The sequence below is a fragment of the Henckelia pumila genome, chromosome 4 (assembly GCF_033568475.1).
Source record: "Henckelia pumila isolate YLH828 chromosome 4, ASM3356847v2, whole genome shotgun sequence".
In the NCBI taxonomy this organism is placed as follows: domain Eukaryota; kingdom Viridiplantae; phylum Streptophyta; class Magnoliopsida; order Lamiales; family Gesneriaceae; genus Henckelia; species Henckelia pumila.
The window spans coordinates 132,828,037-132,846,299 of NC_133123.1; the positions used below are offsets into that span (position 1 = coordinate 132,828,037).

Below are 18,263 nucleotides of genomic sequence, written 5' to 3' on the forward strand. Positions count from 1 at the left end.
CTCCCATACCAATGAAATGAGGGGGGAAATGAGGGGGGAGAAATAGAAAAAAGAAAGAAAAAAAAAGCCAAGTTTATGAGCAACTAAATTTTCGTGCAATGAATATAATTAAGCTTGATATAATGGTGACATACAAGTAGTTTCCTCGCATCTGCAGCAATTGATCCGAGGTAGCTGCAATCTTTTTTTTTTTTTATGAGCGATTGCTTGTATTGTTAGTGAAAAATCAGTATTGATTTCATGAATCTCTAAATAGGGATGTAAATGAGCCGAACAGTCGATTGCTTGTATTGTTAGTGAAGAATCTGTATTGATTTCATGAATCTCCAAATAGGGATGTAAATGAGCCGAACAGTTCGCGAGCTGTTCGGGTCTCGGCTCGTTAAAAGCTCGTTCGAGCTCGTTTAATGAGACTCGTTAAGGCAAAAGAACCAAGCTCGAGCTTTACAATATTCGGCTCGTTAGCTCGTGAACATGCTCGTTAACAGGCTCGTTACTCGTGAACAAGCTCGTTAACAAGCTCGTAAGTCATCTTTTAGACGAAAAAATAATAGTATTGATATTTAATTTATAAATTTACACTTTACTTATGAAAAATATTGAAAAATTTATAAAAATTAATTTATTATAATAAAATTACAAATTTTAATAATAATATTATATTTTTTCAAATATATAATTTAGTTTTAAATTAATTTAATAAATATTTAAATTTATAATTTAAATATATTAAGCTCGTTTAGGCTCGATAAAAGTCGAATAAGCTTGTGAGCCATGAATATATTCGTTAAATAAGCTCGAACTCAGCTCGGTTATAAATGAACCGAGCTTGAACATTCAAAAGCTCGACTCGACTTGTTTACATCCCTATCTCCAAACCTCTGTACATTACCAAAAACTTTCTCTCTCTAATTGCGACTAGTTCCCCAAAATGTAACATACACTAACTTAATGAGTAATGATCTTCAATACAAACACGAGCACCATCTGGCCCTCGTGATTTCGTACTGTGCCACCGACTAAGTAGCTATTTGTCTACGTTGGAAGCGTAGTTGGTTAACCAATGGCTTGAATCAGCATTCGTGTGGCTTTCTTGTCCTATCAGTGCAACTGATATTGAGAGTATTGAGAAAGTTGCATATGTGGTTGGAACTCGTTCAGCATAAAATCACTCCGATCTATATGAACAATGTTGCTTTGTTATTATTATTATTATTATTATTATTATTATTATTTTTGACATTAATGTTGCTTTGTTATTATTTATACACATGCGTTCATGATTACTAGAGAGATCAGAGATGCACTATTGCTTTGTTATCCCACGCGATAATTAATAGGAATTATTTCCATCTGCTATATAGAAATTGCAATATCATATCAATATTTATACTCCATACTTAAAAGATTAGCAAACTAATATTGTTGAAAGCATAAAAAAAAAAAAACTTACCAAAATAAAACTCCGAAAGTGAGTAGGTTTTCTTGAGCTAGTGCACGGATTCATGGATCAACTCGATTTATATTTAAAACAAAAAATAATTATGTGAGATATTGTACGGATTTAAGAGTTGATATCCGATTTATATTTAAAATGAAAAAAATACAATTTTTAACATAAAAAGTAATTTTTGTTCAGAGACAAGGCCAAACGCTTGATCTAACTCGCAAGATTGAGTCGTGAGATTGTTTCATAAAATTTTTTATGAAAAACACATGAAAATATATAACAATATAAATTTTTGCATCTTATTTAACTATTGTACAATCGTATTTATGGAAAAACCAAAAATCTATAAATATTAATTTTTGAAGCGCTAAAATATTAATTTAAGCACCAAGTACTTAAATTATTTAAAAATAATTAAAATCAAGTTTGAGGGGGGAAAAAGGAACTTGACTAGGGATTTTTCTCAATCATGCAAGAAAATAAAAAGAATATTGGACAATCGCTTTCATGAGCAAATTAAAATTAAAAACCCTAAAATTCGCCTTCCATTTCTGTCTCGCTTCTCCTCAATTACTACTCTCCCGAACTTGAACTGTTAAATGGCGACGTCCAGTGAAGACGGAGTCTCGGCCGCCGCATACAGCGGCGGTGGAGCAGGAGGTAAGTTCCGAAAGAAGCCCTTCCGCAGAGCGCACCTCCCGGCGACGCCGTATGATCGACCGCTCACTGCTCGAATCAGCAATCCTAGCAATGGTGGCACTAACAACCCTGGCTTGTTCGCGAAGCTCGTGGTGGAGCCTGCCTCCAAGCTTATATCCTATGGGGCCCACCGCTTTTTCTCCTCTGTATTTCGCAAACGCCTACCTCCGCCTCCGCCGCCGCCGCCGCCGCCGCCGCCGCAGGCACCAGGTCACTGAGTTGAATTTTTTCATTTTCTTCTTTCAAGTTTTTTTTCCCATGCTGTCGTCTGATTAGCCAAGGTTTCTTGGTTTTGAGTTTTAATTTGGGATTGCTCTACTACTTTAGTGTTATGTGTGTTCACCTTATCTTTTAATTGTATAACTGGAAAACTTAAATCTCTTTTGTATGGTCGAGTGGTGTAAAGCTCTAACTCGTTGAAAAATATGGACTTGGCTCGAGGATACAGTATACCTAAAGTTTTAATCTGCGACAATATTTCATACATCACCGAATCATTATTTTCCGATTTGTGATTATTTTATTAATCTTCAAATGAGTTTGCTTGGCCTTCCCGAGGTTTTCTGTTTTCTGTTTTTTTTTAAAAAAAAAAATTTATCACTCTGTAGTTAATTCTACGGGTAAATTTAGAAAGTCACAAAGCTCCAATTCAATTGCTATACTTGTCTGCTTCAGAAGCCATGTTGAATTGATTGTACTGGCATTTTCTAAGGAGATCTCTCTTTTTGGCAATTGTTGAATATTACCATGTCTGCCTTTGTGGGGTATGTGCCACGCCCTGCTGGCATGTACTGTGATTTTTAACAAGTTCATGGAATTCAATTAATATCAGTGGTACTGGTATGATATTCCACAACTGTCATGTGGATGATATGCTTGTGCTGTATTTCATGTATGGAGGTTGCCGTGAAAAATGTGCTCTCCAGTCTCCATATTAAGTTTTTATTTATCTCTTTGGCTCCAATATCTATCCTCCGATAGTAATATTCTTACCTTGATTTGCTAAGGCAGAAACAGAAAACAGAACCCCATGCAGTCGATCTTCATTATATTCATTCATTTACAGTCTATGCAAATTTGAATTTATCTGTTTTTCTGAGTTTTATGAAAATAAGCCAGCAGTGCAATTAAACCTACTCTTCGTCTGTCAGTTACGTGTGTTCTATTTTGTATTAAGTTTCTCAAATTTAATGCCATTCAATTCCAGAATGGTATATATTTTGAGTTCGCTTTTAATTGCAATTCGGTAATCGTTTTAGAAGACCTACTCCAGTGCATTTCTCCATCTGAGTCAGAATAAAGATGTTTTCAAACCTTTTCTTTAAAATTCAAAGGGAGGTTCCTGCGCGAATCCCAGCCTCTGAATCTACATATTGATTGTTTTGAACTATTCAATTATGTGTTGAGATTAGTGTTGTTGTTGCACAAACTACAAAGTCTCTTGCTCAAAACCGACAATACAACAAACCACCCTTAGTCCCTTACCAACTGCGACTTATAAACTACAAGTGATGCAACTATATTACATTTTCCGCGTTCGTTTAAAGCAAAGTGCCTCCAGGAAGGGGATTTTTAAAATTTCAAATTTATGATCTCCTCATACTATCAAAAAATTTAGCTACCATGTTTTATCTTTTGAACAACGTAGAAAAACAGTACCATATCTCTTCTAAATTAAAATGCCTGCATTGTGGTTTTTTATTTTTTTATGGAGGACATTTTGAATGCTCGTGCTGCTTGTTTTTTAAATGGCAAGAATCAATTATTTCATTTCATTTTTATGCATAATGTTAAAACAAAGCAGAGTTTTATCATATCAAAACTTTTGAAAATTTAATTATTGTTAACTAGTCAAACAATTATTATTTTTAACTAAGTCTTTTAATTTTCCCCCTGAAACGAAGAATGAAACTCATTCATTAGTATCATGAAGTATGTAGTGTAAGACATCCTCCCATACAAACTCACAAAATGTTAAAAAGAAACCTAAAATGTTCTTTCTTCCTTACTCCTACTTTTCTCATTTGCTGCTGTTCGTATATCTTACATGATTTAGGCAGTAATTGACTGATGAAACGTCTTCTGATGTGAACAGAGGTAGATTGTCATTTGAGCGATGAGCTTCAGGTGGCAGTTTCTGATGTAAGTTATGCATTTGTTTGTATCATTGTTCAGAAATTGTTATCCATGTTTCCTAATGCAGTCTGGAGATTTCAGTTTTATCTGGTGCAGTGATCTTGTTATGAATTGTCAAAATCATGTAGAGCATGGATTTACAGAAAATTGTTCCAGCTACTTTGTTCTATACCAATTTCTTTTTGTTTGTGCTGGATAAATTCTGCTAGAATAAAACGAGATTTTTTAAGATGGTTCATCTGAAAGTATGGCCTTTTTTATGATAATTGTGTATTTCTAGTAACTGCATTAAGTATATAAATTAGCAATTATAGGAAGTGGAGTTGTCGATGTTGTTGAAACTTGAACCATCGAGTGCGTGGTGAGTTTGGGTTGATCTGTTTAGTGAGAGCTGATATGGTTGTAGGAAGCAACCTTTGTGCTTTTCAATTGGATCCATGCTGAGAACTCAGATAAATGAAATATCGCTTAACCTATGGAAAAATTTTAATATTCCTATGAAATTATTATGAACAAACTGTGATCTTGTTGGCTCTTTGGTTGTACTTTGTTTGTAAGGCAAGCATATTAGACCCCAGCACTGAAACATTCAGTTGTTTCCAACCCCCTATCATTTTCGTCCACATTTTAGTTCCATTTGTCCTATATCTATGGATATAAATATTTGGCTCAAATCTTTAGTCTTTTGTCCATTTTTTTTGTTTCGATTGTTGAATAATTAGTGCGATGTGCTAAAGTCCGGAGGTGGTACTAGCAGCCTGCCATTGTGTAGTTCAGCTGATGATGGAATCTCTGAGCTCGAGCAATTGCTAAGGCAGAAGACTTTTAGCAGGTAAATTCTTTACTGTCATTCATGCTGGATTATTTAATTTATTTTTCAGGTTGTCTATGTTGGAAATGTTGCTTTTGTATACATTGATGTTGTACTGAGATGATGTAAATATCATCGATTGTGTTCCTATAGCAAGTTATTAAATTTTTTTTCTTATATGCCCGATACAATCACCAGGATGGAATTATCTGCCTTTGTATTAAACTAAAATGGCTCATGGCTGCTGCAGATGTCAACAAATGTATGATGTGCAATTTCGCTGTTCAGGATTTGATATCAGCTGTTTGTAAATAATTGTTTCAATGTGCTGTTCCTGAGAATTAACTTTGTTTGTGATTTGACAGCTTAATTTTATTGCCCTGCCTATGCAACTGGAGGAGTTATAATATTAAAATATACAGAGTCTAAGTTATAGTTTCACATTTTTTTGCAAATCAATTTTTTAAGAATTTTTTTTTTTGCTTATGCAGGTCTGAGATCAATCATCTGACTGGACTATTGTTATCAAGGGCTGCCGTAGAATTTTCACCCAGTGTTGATGCCAATAGAAGTGGAGGAGGAGCACCAGATTTTGAACATCAACCATTTGCAAGAAGTCCACCAGAAGAACATATGCAGGACGGGAATAGATCGCTTAGAGTTATGTCTTCTCCTATTCTAAATTCAAGAGTAAGTTAAATACGACACCACTCACATACTCCACAGTACTACAAGAACAACATGCTGTCTTTTGTGCTTGTGTTTCTTGATGATGCTTATAACTATGCTGTAGCATCTTCGAGGTTTTAGGTAACAAACTGAAAAAAAATACCTCCAGGTCATTGAGGATGATATGGCGTCTCCAACTGAACTTGCAAAAGCTTACATGGGCGGTAGACCTTCTAAAATATCCCCATCAACATTATCAAACTTAGGGACTCGCAATCAAATTCGTAGAGAAGATGCAGGATTGCCTTTTAATGTACCTTTTGCTTCAAAATCTCCCAACATGTCATTGAATATGACAACTTCTGTTGGCCATGGTGATCCAAAAAGTGGTTTTATAACTCCAAAATCTCGAGGCAGATCGGCGATTTACAACATGGCGCGTACCCCATATTCTAGAATTCATCCGTTTTCCATTAAAAAGGTTACACTTCTTGTAATTTTCATCTGCAAAATAAGTGTAATTTTTGGAGTTAAATTTCTCCTTCATTTAATTTAGGAAATTGGGCCGACCAACAATTACTATGGCGGACTGTCAATACCCTCATCATCTTCTTCTCTAGTCGACCAAAACGAAAAAAATGAGGCCAAGTCAATGGTAGATATGTTATTTTCAAAATTTTGAACTTTAGAACTTGATTCTCTCTTTTTTTAATTTTGTTCATTTATTATGTTACCAATTTGTGTATCAGACCTTGAAACGCAGGAGTTCTTTCTTAGATGATGATCCTGGGTCTGTTGGTCCCATGCGGAGACTCAGGCAGAAGCCTAATCTATTAGCTTCTAAAATTCTTGTGATTGCACATGGAGTGGAAAGTGGTTCTGATCTTGCACTGGTGTCTTCAAAGCAAAAGATTCCTTTTGCTGCTGAACAGAAAAATGGGGTCTCAAAAATTGCTGGGCAGAATGTGGATGGCAGCATTCCAAGTGCCAGTTATGCTCGTGTCTCGTCCAAATCCACTGAGGTTGCTGCAAGAATTTTGCAGCATCTTGAAAAGTCGACTCCGAAGGAAAAGTCATCTGAATCCAAGCTGGCTACTGTGCGGGAGAAATCCACTTTTAGATTGACACCAAGTATGCTTCGTGGACAAGCTCTCAGGAGCATGGAGGATGTGGATTCTTCGAAATTGCTGCTGGCTGTTCAAGATGATCACAAGTTGGAGGATAGGTCTGATGTCTCTTTATCTCATGACCGAGATTCTACTCTTGAAAGGCCCGGGAAGGTTGAAAATGGTCATAAAGATCCTTTAATAGTCTCTGCCGTGTTGAATTCTGCAGTGAATAATGGATTTGTTGAATCCTCTTCAATTCCTGGCCCCAGTTTAACTGCTGATTCTGCTGTAAAAAATAGTGTAGCTGAACGTCCTCAAACTAAGAGAGCATTTAGGATGAGTGCGCAAGAGGTAGGTGTTGTCTCCTTAAATTTGTGAGAAATGATTCTTTGGTCTGCATGTTTCTCTTTACTTTCATTGGAATTGCTTGATTTTACTCTTTGATATTCATTTTACAGTGCAATTTTAGTTTATGTTTGGGCTTTATGGCTGGATGCCAAGTTGTGCATATTTGTCTGCTTATTTATATCTATCTTGTTCCAAATGGCTGAACAAAAACAGTTTTCAATCAATTTGATTATCTTTTAACTGAATATGGACTCAATTTATGGCTGTGTTAACAGGATTTTTTGGTGCTGGATGATGATGAACACTGTAACGGGCTTGCAACTAGACCTTTGGCAGAAGGGAGAGAACTGCCTGATGCACATACTCTCGGAAACAAATGCTCTAATAATGAAGAGCCCAAACTTGTGAAAGCTATTAGTCAATCGGATGTGAAGTTACCTGTTGCATTGAGCAAAACAACCGAAAGCAGTAATCCTAGCACTCCTATCATTGAAACAGGAAATGATGGCATTTCTCTCTCTTCTGCAGAGAGAGAAAATGTAGCAATCCAATCAGATGTTCTTTCTCAGTCAGTCACTTCGTTCAAAGAGGCAAATGGAACTAATGATTCAGTTCCCTTGTTCAGACTGGGCTCTCAAACTGTTGATAATACTCATCCGTTGCGCTCTGTATCAGTCAGTGTGAAGCCGGAGTCTAAGTCAGATAACTCCATCAGGTTAGTAGTTACCACCACTATTTATCTGGCTGGGGACTGGTTCAGTTCCAACTGTTCAATTTCTTGTTCTTTCACCGTTTCCCTGACTCACAGGTTTTTTGAGAAAGGAAGTTGTACGTGCTCAATTTTTACTATTAATCTTTTGTTAATTTTGGTTATGTGATGATGTTTTTTTTTCCACTCAAAGTTGTGTGATGGTGTTGATGCTATCTAGACTTGGTGAATGAACTGCGTAGCCCCACCTTAGGTATATTAGGAATCGTGGCATTATAAGCCATTTCTTGGAAAAAATTTCATTGTCGAAACTAGAAAATTGTTCTCCAGCTTCCACTTTGATCAGTGTTATTCCTACTTTATCTTTGTTTTGAAGTATGCTGACTTCATGTGCAGCTTCATGGATGCTGTTTCTACTGCTAATGGCTCTAAGATGGGAACACCCGAGTCTGATCAAGGTGTATACCTGAATCCTTCAAAGACCAGAGATGCAAATGGAAAGCCTCAGATTGTGCCATTTGCATCAAATGGGCCCCTTATTTCTGAGGCTGCAGCAGTGTCATTTACCACAACTTCTCATGATTCAAATCAGATATCGACAGCTATCTCTAGTCCTTTAACCTCTTCAACCAGCATGACAAGCTTTAGCTCGATTGGGACCATCTCCAACACTACCTCTTCAACCAGCATTGCAAGCTTTGGCTTAACTGGCTTTGGCAATAGCACCACTTCCAATGACAATAATTTTGTGTCAAATGCAGATGGATCTGTTTTCAAATTTGGTGCCTCTGTGGATCCATCCAGTACGTTACTTGCAGCGTCAACTACTTCTGTCTCAGAAGTATCTGAGCAAAAGACCAAAGCTGAGAAAGAACTAAATCCTGGCAGCTCGAGTGGAATACATTCAGCTGTTACATCATTTGTGGCTACAAACTCTGGAAGTAGCCCTTTGGGGCCAAGTACTTCCATCAGTCCATCCACAATTAATTTTCAAGGTTCTCTTCCTGCAACTGCCAATAAATCTTCAGTGGCTGAGTTTGGACTTGTCTCGCAGAGTACATCCATTCCAATCAGTTCGTCTGTATCATTACCATCCCTTAACATGAACGGCAGCATATCTTTGAGCACTTCCCTGTCCCATCCCCAGTTTAATCCAAACCAAAGTTTGGGCTTTAGTACCTCAGCTTCCTCCTCAGAAACCGGCATAGTTAAATCTGGCAGTGGACCAACATCAAGTGTTGGCAAATTTGGTGCAAGCTCCATTTTATCAGGTGACAGTGCAGTCAGCTTGAACGCCCCTGCTACCCCTGGCATATTTGGTTTTGGTTTAAGTTCCTCCTCTACTTCAGCCAGTGCAGTTGGCTCGACAAATGGTGTCACTCCCCCAGTAGTCAGTTATGGTGGTAATTCTGTGGCGACATCAGTAACTAACAATGCTAGCACTTCGAGCCTTGGCACATCTGGTATATTTAATTTTGTTGCTAGCTCTTCAGCTTCCACATCAGTAGTTTCAAACATATTTGGTTCTACTTGGGAAAGTTCGAAGCCTTTGGCCTTTAGTTCAACATTTACTACTTCCTCTCCGTCCGGTGTATTTTCCTTTGGCGCATCGGCCTCTACCACTGCTCCGGCAAATGCTACATCCACAGTTTTTAATTCACAATCTGGTCCCTCAACCAGTCACATTTTTCCATTTTCGACATCTTCTACCACTCCTGCAAATGCTACATCCACAGTTTTTAATTCACAGTCTGGTCCCTCAACCAGCCCCATTTTTCCATTTTCGACATCTTCTCCCGCATTTTCTTTACCCTCTGTATCCCCTAACCAGCCAATATTTGGTAACAGACCACCTAGTTTTACAGCGTCTCCAAGTGGCGGTGACCAAATGAATGCTGAAGACAGCATGGCTGAGGATCCAGTGCAATCCTCTGCACCTTCTATTCCTATATTTGGTCAGCCAACTATTTCTCCTTCCCCTCCTGGCTTTATGTTTGGATCAGCAGCTCCACCCTTGTCAAATCCTTTCCAATTTAGCGGCCAACAAAATCAAATGGCTCCGTCTCCCTTTCAGGCTTCAGGTAGCCTAGAATTCAATAACGGTGGTAGTTTCTCATTGGGGAGTGGTGGTGGTGACAAATCAAACCGAAAGTTTGTCAAGGTAAATAGAAATAAGAACCGGAAGAAGTGAAGCCTTCGACTGGTGTAGTCGTATTTTTTCAAGAAAGCCATCGCTGCTGAGAAGATTTGTTGGCGGATATTAACAGATAGTGTTTGGTCGATCTTTTTAGTCCCGATATCGGTGAGTGTGGTGCCTCGGCTTTTGGAAGTTAAGGTAATCATTCCATGTGCTGCTACTTTTTTTTTCTTTAAATATACTATCCCAATTTGGCAAAATTTTGTTTAGCAAAAAAATTGTTGCAATTTTGAATGTTTGTACGTTTATCTCAAGAATATTGCATTGTATCAGTAAGTGGTAATACCTCAAATTTCATGTCATGGAATTGTGTAAATTGACCTTCGATTTTATGTACTGTCGCGTGTAACATAAAAGAAAATGGTTGCTAGTATTCTTTGAGAATCATATCTACTTATGTATCTGGATCATACAGTGTATTCTCCTGTTTTCAGTTTTGATGTTTCCTAAGCTGTGCATGGTTATTTGAACGTTTACAACCCTGTCAAGGGTGATTAGAAGGAGAAAAAAATGAAGAGGAAAATCTAAATTTTTGTTGATATAACATATTGAATATGACACAAACACAAGGATTGTTACATATTGAATATGACACAAACACAAGGATTGTTGTCTATGAAAGTGTATGTATGCAATCCTGAGTAGTTGTCTTAACAGTGGCGTAATATTCATTTTTTCGATAATTATATGTAACCTGAGGTTTATCATTTGAAAAAGAAAAACTCAACTATCTTCAAGATTTGTTATATTAAAAATAAAATCAACTATATTTAAGTATTACATATGCCTTCTTTGAGTTTCGCAAAATATGACAATTAAATCTGATAATTTTCAACATTATTATATATATCTCCTTCATCTTCGCTCATTTAAATTTTTTTTTTTCTTATATTTGACTCCTAGAAAGTATAAGATAAATATAAATTTAATGGTGTAAAATGTCAGATAAATACATTGAGATGTTTGTAATTTTAGAAGTTATTAAATGTATTTGTTAATTTTCACGAACTTTCGGGGATAGCATTCCCGCATAATTGGAATTTTTTTTTAACGGCGACAAAACTCAATAGAGGTAGATATAATTATCTCTTTTTTCGAAATTTTTTTTATTTCAACTTTTTTTTTTTTTTTTTTTTGGTGATGTGAGAATCGGCAGTGCTACCTTTCGGTGCGTTCTGAGTAAATCCCCGAACTAACGCAATAGTGTTAGTCAGGTAAACCACACTAAGCAAACCCTGTGTAACAGACTGACAGGTTAGTCCAAGAATATGTTGGCAGGGGGAATCGAACTCCTGATTTATAGCCTCCTGATTTATAGCCAAGAGTTCGTATCTGATCATTTGTTTTCAAAATAAACATCTTATAACATTTTACTCTGACCATGAAACCTTAACATGAGGCAGTTGATGACTTGCAATACCCGATCAACAATATTCCAAGATGCAATATACAAGAATTTGTCACTCTCAAACTGCCAATAATTTGAGACACAGATGTCTGATCTACATGGGGGTCGTATATTAAGCAAACAGAGTCTTGCTTCTTTCCAAGACAAGCCCACTAGTACCGAGTACCCGTTTGTTCATAGTCTCGTCCCCGAGGGTATGGTACCCTTCCTTCAGCACCCTGGCTCCACCTAGGAAATGGTGCCCTCTCTCTGTAAGAGTCCAAATGACCAGCGCGTGCACTATGATAAGTTCCAGCGTATCTGTGGGGATCGTTTGGAGCATTTGTGATCAAAGGGTTGCCAGTCTCAGCTTGTTGGTACTGTAGTAGTCTTTCCTCTAATTCCTTGCCAAGAAACTCTTTTCTTCTACTAGCTTGTTGTGCACGAAGTGAAGATAGTTTCTCTTGGTACTTGTTATTAATCTCGATCAGCTTCTGAAAAAAGGTTAACGCAGTTGGAAGTTTGTGAGCTGTATTTTCCTTCATAGTTTGGTATGTCAATACACTTCTTATTTTGCTTTTTTCTTATCACTAATGTTAATAATCAAATGGTGACAAAATTGTCAAACGGGAAGGCACATCACATGTTTTCTAACGTCGAGGTGATTATTTGACCAGGGACATACCTCTTTGTGCCTAGTATTTTCAGCATCTTCTGCATCGGCTTGTTCCTTTATTAGATTGAATATTTCATCTTGAAATCTTCTTTCCAGGCCTTCAAAAGTTAAAAGCTGGGGTTTATCCTCGTAACCAATTTCTTTTCTTGTTCATGGGACTGCACTCCAGCCTCTCTGCCAACTATATTTGTTAAATCCACAGTTGAATCTGATGCCGACCTGTGGTAACGTGAAATTGAATTGATTCCTGGTCCTGTTCACTCAACAATGGGAACAAAAAGGTAACACATACATCAAATCTGCAGCAGGATACCCCTTCAAAATTAGTATAAAATAAAGAATAGGACTTATGCGAATAAGGAACATTATCATAGGTGTGATTACAATTCAACAAAACTGAGGTATGCACACGGTATACCTCTAGGCTCCAACTGTGAGAGTAAATATAGATTAAAAAAAAAAAAAAAAAAGAAAGATACAAAAGGTAGAGGCCGTCTGGGCTAAAGCTAAGGGTGGGTGTAAACTCAAATTTTATTTTACTTGATGTGATAAAAACCAACAAGAACACAATTACTGAAAGAAGTGCCTTTTGGTGATTTATAGATAGTCATATACAGCCCGAAAGTGAAATGGAACAAGTTTATGCACACGATTATCCTGAATAGATAACAGATTCATGTGTGCCAACATTATTCAACGGTAATTCTTGAGCTCATATTGGGTGCTAACAAGTTTATCTCTCGTGGCAATGTAATTGCCCAATTATTCAGATCATATGTCTCAAACTATACAAGTGTACATAAAAAGGACTTTGACAGTACGTGCTTTAATTCTCAAATTAAAATATCTAAAATCCAAGCCAGTATGTTCCAACCCTAGCGTGTAAATTCCATGAATTAACTTCATATAGAGACAAGAGTCAAAAGAATTAAAGATGAATGATCAACATTTTACAGTGTTACAGATAACAAAATTTTATATAGCACCAAAGGGATAAAGGAGTCTACGAAAAGTACTTGCATCAGGGTATGCTTGACTCAGCGAATGATTTTGTGTCAGTATTCTTGGTACATCTCTATCATCCTCAGACAAAATATAAGAACTTATTGCTGGTCCTGCAGGTAAGTTGTTAGTCTGACCAGGAAAAACATCCATCGCAGGATTTTCTTGTATGCCATGCACAGCTATATGCTGCATATGAGAAGTATATGGAGTTGCAATTGCATCAGAATATGACACCCTCCTATTCATCGTTTTGTTAAATAGCCAGCCAAATTTGCACAACCTAACAACAAAAAGACAATGTAATAAAACAAAAAAATAAAAATAAAAATGCAACAGCTATATTCTTGATGAAATTGATTCGTAGCAGGGTAAAGATAACAAGCGGAACAATGGAATTCAACATGGAAAGCAAGTTAGTATGTTGACAAAGGGCTAGACATGCATCTTCAAAAAGAACACATAAATTTTGAAAATTCTCTCATTTGAGAGAATGATCACCCTACTCTCGCCCATTTCACCAATCTACCCCACTCAAAGCATTAAATAACTCAACATCAACATCGATTTGACGATTTCCCAAAAATGGATGATTAGCTAAACAAGTTTTAAGCACCAGCACTAGGCTTCTTTGCCCATCTCTGCATTCCCTTTCTCCATCTGTGATTCCAGCTCCACCAGGCAATTTTACTTTGTGCTCGCTGACCCAGCACAATAAGCATCAATAACATGTTTTATTCTTTGCAATCAAATAGGGATACTGGGATATAAAAGTTCCATAAACACTTTTACGCCGTTTGTCAAACAAATCATGAAATAACCAATCACCCTTTCTTAAATCATAAAAGATCCTATCACCTTTTTAAATAAAAATGAAAACTAACAACCAACCTCCACCCCTGCGCCCACAGAGTGAATGTGTAGCAGCACGATTCCCAGAGTGGCGCCACGAGCTACATTAAAAATCGTGGAGCGGTTGCTACTGAACGAGTACACAATAGCTCCATAAGAAACATTACTATTCATAAAGTTGTAACACACAACATTTGTTCAGCATCAAACGTATGTAAATGCTAGCACAAAGAATTCATAGTTTGAGCAACTAAGATGAATCTAAACATGAAACCCAGTAAATACAATGCAATAGCACAAGTATTCAATAACCGACTGTAATCGATGAATTACACCAAAACCCAAACAAGAAAACAAATAAACAAATGCACCTACACATTGAATCGTATCGATATCTTCTTTATCTTCCCTCAGAGAAAAATTTGAATAAAAAGGGGCTCCTTTTCTCCTTTCAGTGTCAGCTGCTGCTTGAATTTCATTTTTCACAGTGGCTAAGAGAATAGGGTTGAATCAATGTGATCGACACATCTCGCAATCAAAAATATTATTTATTTCTTACTGCGTGTAGGGATATTTATTATTTTGCAAAGCTTTATATATAAGTAATCCTGATTTATTGGTATATTCACTCGAATATGATATTTAAATTTAAATAAATTTTGGTTTACCTACCAAAACAATATAAAATAATATCGAATAAAATTTTATTAACAACTCTCTGCATGCGTGTATGTAAACATCAGTTGCAAATTTTAATTTTGGAATTTTAAGCCAAAAAGAAGTTAATTGTTCTAGCTGAGTGTGTGTGTGATATCATAATATAAATTTTGTGCTTTTATTTGGTTGTTGCAAATTTACAATCATCCAACACAATTGGGTCTCTCATTTGAGTTTTCTGGGCTTTCTCTATGGTTTAACCCAATCACTATCACAAAATAACTACATAAATAATTTATCCATTCAAAAAAAAAAAAAAAACAAGGCGCATGCAAAAATTCGCGTACTATTATTATTAAATATGAAATATTCAGCTTTTTTTTTTTTTTTTTAAGAGAGAACATTCAGCTATTCACATATATCATTTGATATATATTCAACACGATTAATTATTTTACAAAATTGAAAGAACTAAGTTTAATTTGATCGATAGGAATGTGAATTAATTTGATCCAACCATTTTTTTTACTATCTATGTAAATTTTTTACAATGCTCACTAATCACACTCCTTTCACACCCAAAGCCCAACCTCTTCCCAAGTTTTTTACTTAGCCCGCTAATTTTTTAAAATTATCGATATAATTTATTACATTTTTTTGTTATAATATATAATTTATTATATCAAATTTAAATTCTTTAACTTTAATTCCTATATTCGATCAACGTGCTTTGGGCTCGTACACGTAACAACTAACAAGTATATCATACGGTTCGTCTTCTAGGCAAAGCGAAAACTTTGAGTACAAAATGTCATCCCTAGATTGATTTTGGAACGAAAATGAATATAAATTTAATTTAATCTATTTATTTATTACTTGTTCTAGAAAGGATTTTTTTTTAAAAAAAAAAAAAGAAGAAGAAGAAGAAGACACATGCAAAGTTGCAAACCCTACTTAGTGGCAAAGAAAAGTGGGTCGAGTTGAGTTTATCATTTTGATAGAATGGTCAATTCACCAAGTCAAAAAGCCTATGGGGCAATGTGTATAATGGACACCAATAATATGGTTTAGGAACCACATATTTATTGCTATTGACTATACTCTATAGTGCTTTGAATTATATATAAATAAAAAGGGATCACACTTTTTTTCTTTTTTCTTGTGGTGAACATAACATTATTATTATTATATATTAGTGCAAAATATACATGTTCAATTAGCATGTGTAAAATAACTGATTTTTTATATAATTTTTTTAAACTAAAAAATAGATTGAGAGGGAGGTTTTTTGAGATAGTGGATAAGAAGGGGTAATTATGTAATAAAAAATTTTGATGTCCTCAAAGTTAGTTACTATAATAGGCTCAACTTTTGTATAATAATATAAAATAGTATAGATATACACACATACATATAATAGTGTGGTAAAATTATAATCCTAAACAAAAAGTCCCTCCCTTTGTGTTTTTTTTCCTAAGGCCTATAAAGCCGCACGAAGAATGTTGTAATACAGTGATCTACATTATACAACGAAGAAATTTTAACTCGTGAGATTAAAGGATGAAACGCGAGATAGTATGAAACTTTGATTCTGATCCATTCAATCAAACGATACTTAAGATATCGTTGAAGTTAAAGATAAGATAATAATATAGAGATAAAAATTTAATATGATAAAAAAAAAATTAGTGATAGATTATCATTTTGTTTTTTAAAAAATTATTAAATTTTGAATAATATTATTTATTAAGAGTAATATAGTAATTTAAATTCAATGATTTGATTGATTTAAAATAATTAATTTATGATTTGATTAATTTAAGATAAATATTTAATGGATAAATAAATAATATGACCAATTAAACATGAAATTTGATAAGATAAATTATCAATATGATACTTCAAAGGGTAACTTCAATCATTTAATCTCTAGCTATGGATTTTATTTATTTATTTATTTTATAATAAGAAATCAATAGCTGCAAATGTCAACCTATATAGATTATTGATGGACAAAAATCAAAGCGTAGAAGGAGAAAGGCTACCTACGCAATAATAATTGTACGTTATTATTATTATTAAATATTAATAGTTTGCTCACTTTCCGTTTGATTTTTGTATATGGTCAAACTTTTCCATAAGCGGTGTAGGTCCTTAAATTGAATATTAATTTTAATTTTAGAAGCCATTAGTTTTGTAAATTAATTAATTAATATATATTGTGATTGACCACGATAAATGCAGTACGAATGGACCAATTCTGTTAAATCTGTTTAATTAATATTTATTTATTTAACCGACTTACTTAATGTGTACGCATGATATTTAGATATATATATATATATATATATATATCTTTAAATTAATATATTATATTTTTGTTATAAAATTATCTAATAGTACATATATTACAGTTAGATACTTAGATTTTACATGATGATGATAAAATTGAAGTTTTCAAAAATTATCTGATCAACAAGACGACAACAACAACAAAGTAGGATTATAAGTTTATGATCATTTTTTATTAAATAATTTTAAGAAATCTTCGACTTTGACTATCTTCTAATTCATATGATGATGCAATAATAAATTTAATAAATTTATTTGCTAAACATAAAATAAAATATAAATAAAGTGAGTCGATGGTAGGTTGCTTATATAGAGGTGGGAGTTAAAAAATTATTCATTTGAAATTACTCTCTCAAAAAAATTACGTTGTACACAATTATTTAATTTTCTTTTAGCCGTATAAATGAACAAAAAATATAATCAATTGTCCAAGACTTAAAAAAACAAAATTGATGACCTCAAAAATCATAGAATACGTACATACGAGGAGCTGTACGATAAAATCAAGACAAAAGTACGGAAACCCCAAATGAATAATCCAAAATAAAATGTTGTGCGCGTAAACATTAATTTTATATGCATAAATTTAAGTTTAATACGACTTCGTATTTCGTCGTGATTTCCAAGAAGATAGATTGCATCCACGATCCGTCGGAGCTTATCATGGTCATCGTCTAAAGTATCGATAATTCGATATACAAAAACTTCTATAAATCTCAGGTGTTAATTTTGAAATGATTCATAACCGGACATCCATAAAAAAAATTATATTTGTTACTTGATTTATTTCAAAAATGTTACATTTTTCTACAAACAAATATGAAAAAAGTCGACTCATTCTATGCATATAGATTTCGTGAGACTCTCTTATTCATCATTTTGTATTATTTAAAAGAAATATCCGTGTATTTTTTTTTTTTAAAAAAAAAGCAATATCCGTGTGTCAAACAATATTTAAAATTGCTCCAAATATATATTTAATGCTGTTATTCCATAGTTGACTAAGTAAGTTGCATAAATTTTGGACTATTGACAAATTAAATTATCGGTGATTATTGAGATTTTTTTTTATATATTTGATTTGATTGATGACTGAGAAATGTACATTCATATAATATAATATAATTGCAACTATTGTGTGTGTTTTCCTATAGACATATATATGTACGCTAGTACGTGCTTTAATACGTTTTTCCAATAATTTGTTTA

At 34.6% G+C, this 18,263-nt stretch overlaps 2 protein-coding genes across 3 annotated transcripts; one reads left to right on the forward strand and one right to left on the reverse strand.

The window, feature by feature from the left end:
* Positions 1-1,939: 1,939 nt before the first annotated feature.
* LOC140862163 (uncharacterized) lies at positions 1,940-10,517 on the forward strand. 2 transcript variants are annotated; one of them, XM_073265163.1, is made up of 9 exons: positions 1,940-2,359; positions 4,245-4,291; positions 5,008-5,117; positions 5,588-5,786; positions 5,935-6,246; positions 6,322-6,420; positions 6,515-7,225; positions 7,498-7,937; positions 8,328-10,517. In XM_073265163.1, the coding sequence occupies exons 1-9, from the start codon at positions 2,050-2,052 to the stop codon at positions 10,120-10,122; spliced, it is 4,023 nt and encodes a 1,340-aa protein (XP_073121264.1). In that variant the 5' UTR covers positions 1,940-2,049; the 3' UTR covers positions 10,123-10,517. The 2 variants fall into 2 exon arrangements, with proteins under 2 accessions (XP_073121264.1, XP_073121265.1); XM_073265164.1 differs by having other exon boundaries at positions 5,023-5,117.
* A 921-nt stretch (positions 10,518-11,438) lies between these two features.
* On the reverse strand, positions 11,439-13,442 carry LOC140861776 (uncharacterized). The gene is made up of 4 exons (XM_073264784.1): positions 13,208-13,442; positions 12,411-12,444; positions 12,201-12,336; positions 11,439-12,009 (listed from the first exon to the last, which is right to left on the reverse strand). The coding sequence occupies exons 1-4, from the start codon at positions 13,440-13,442 to the stop codon at positions 11,689-11,691; spliced, it is 726 nt and encodes a 241-aa protein (XP_073120885.1). The 3' UTR covers positions 11,439-11,688.
* Positions 13,443-18,263: the final 4,821 nt, after the last annotated feature.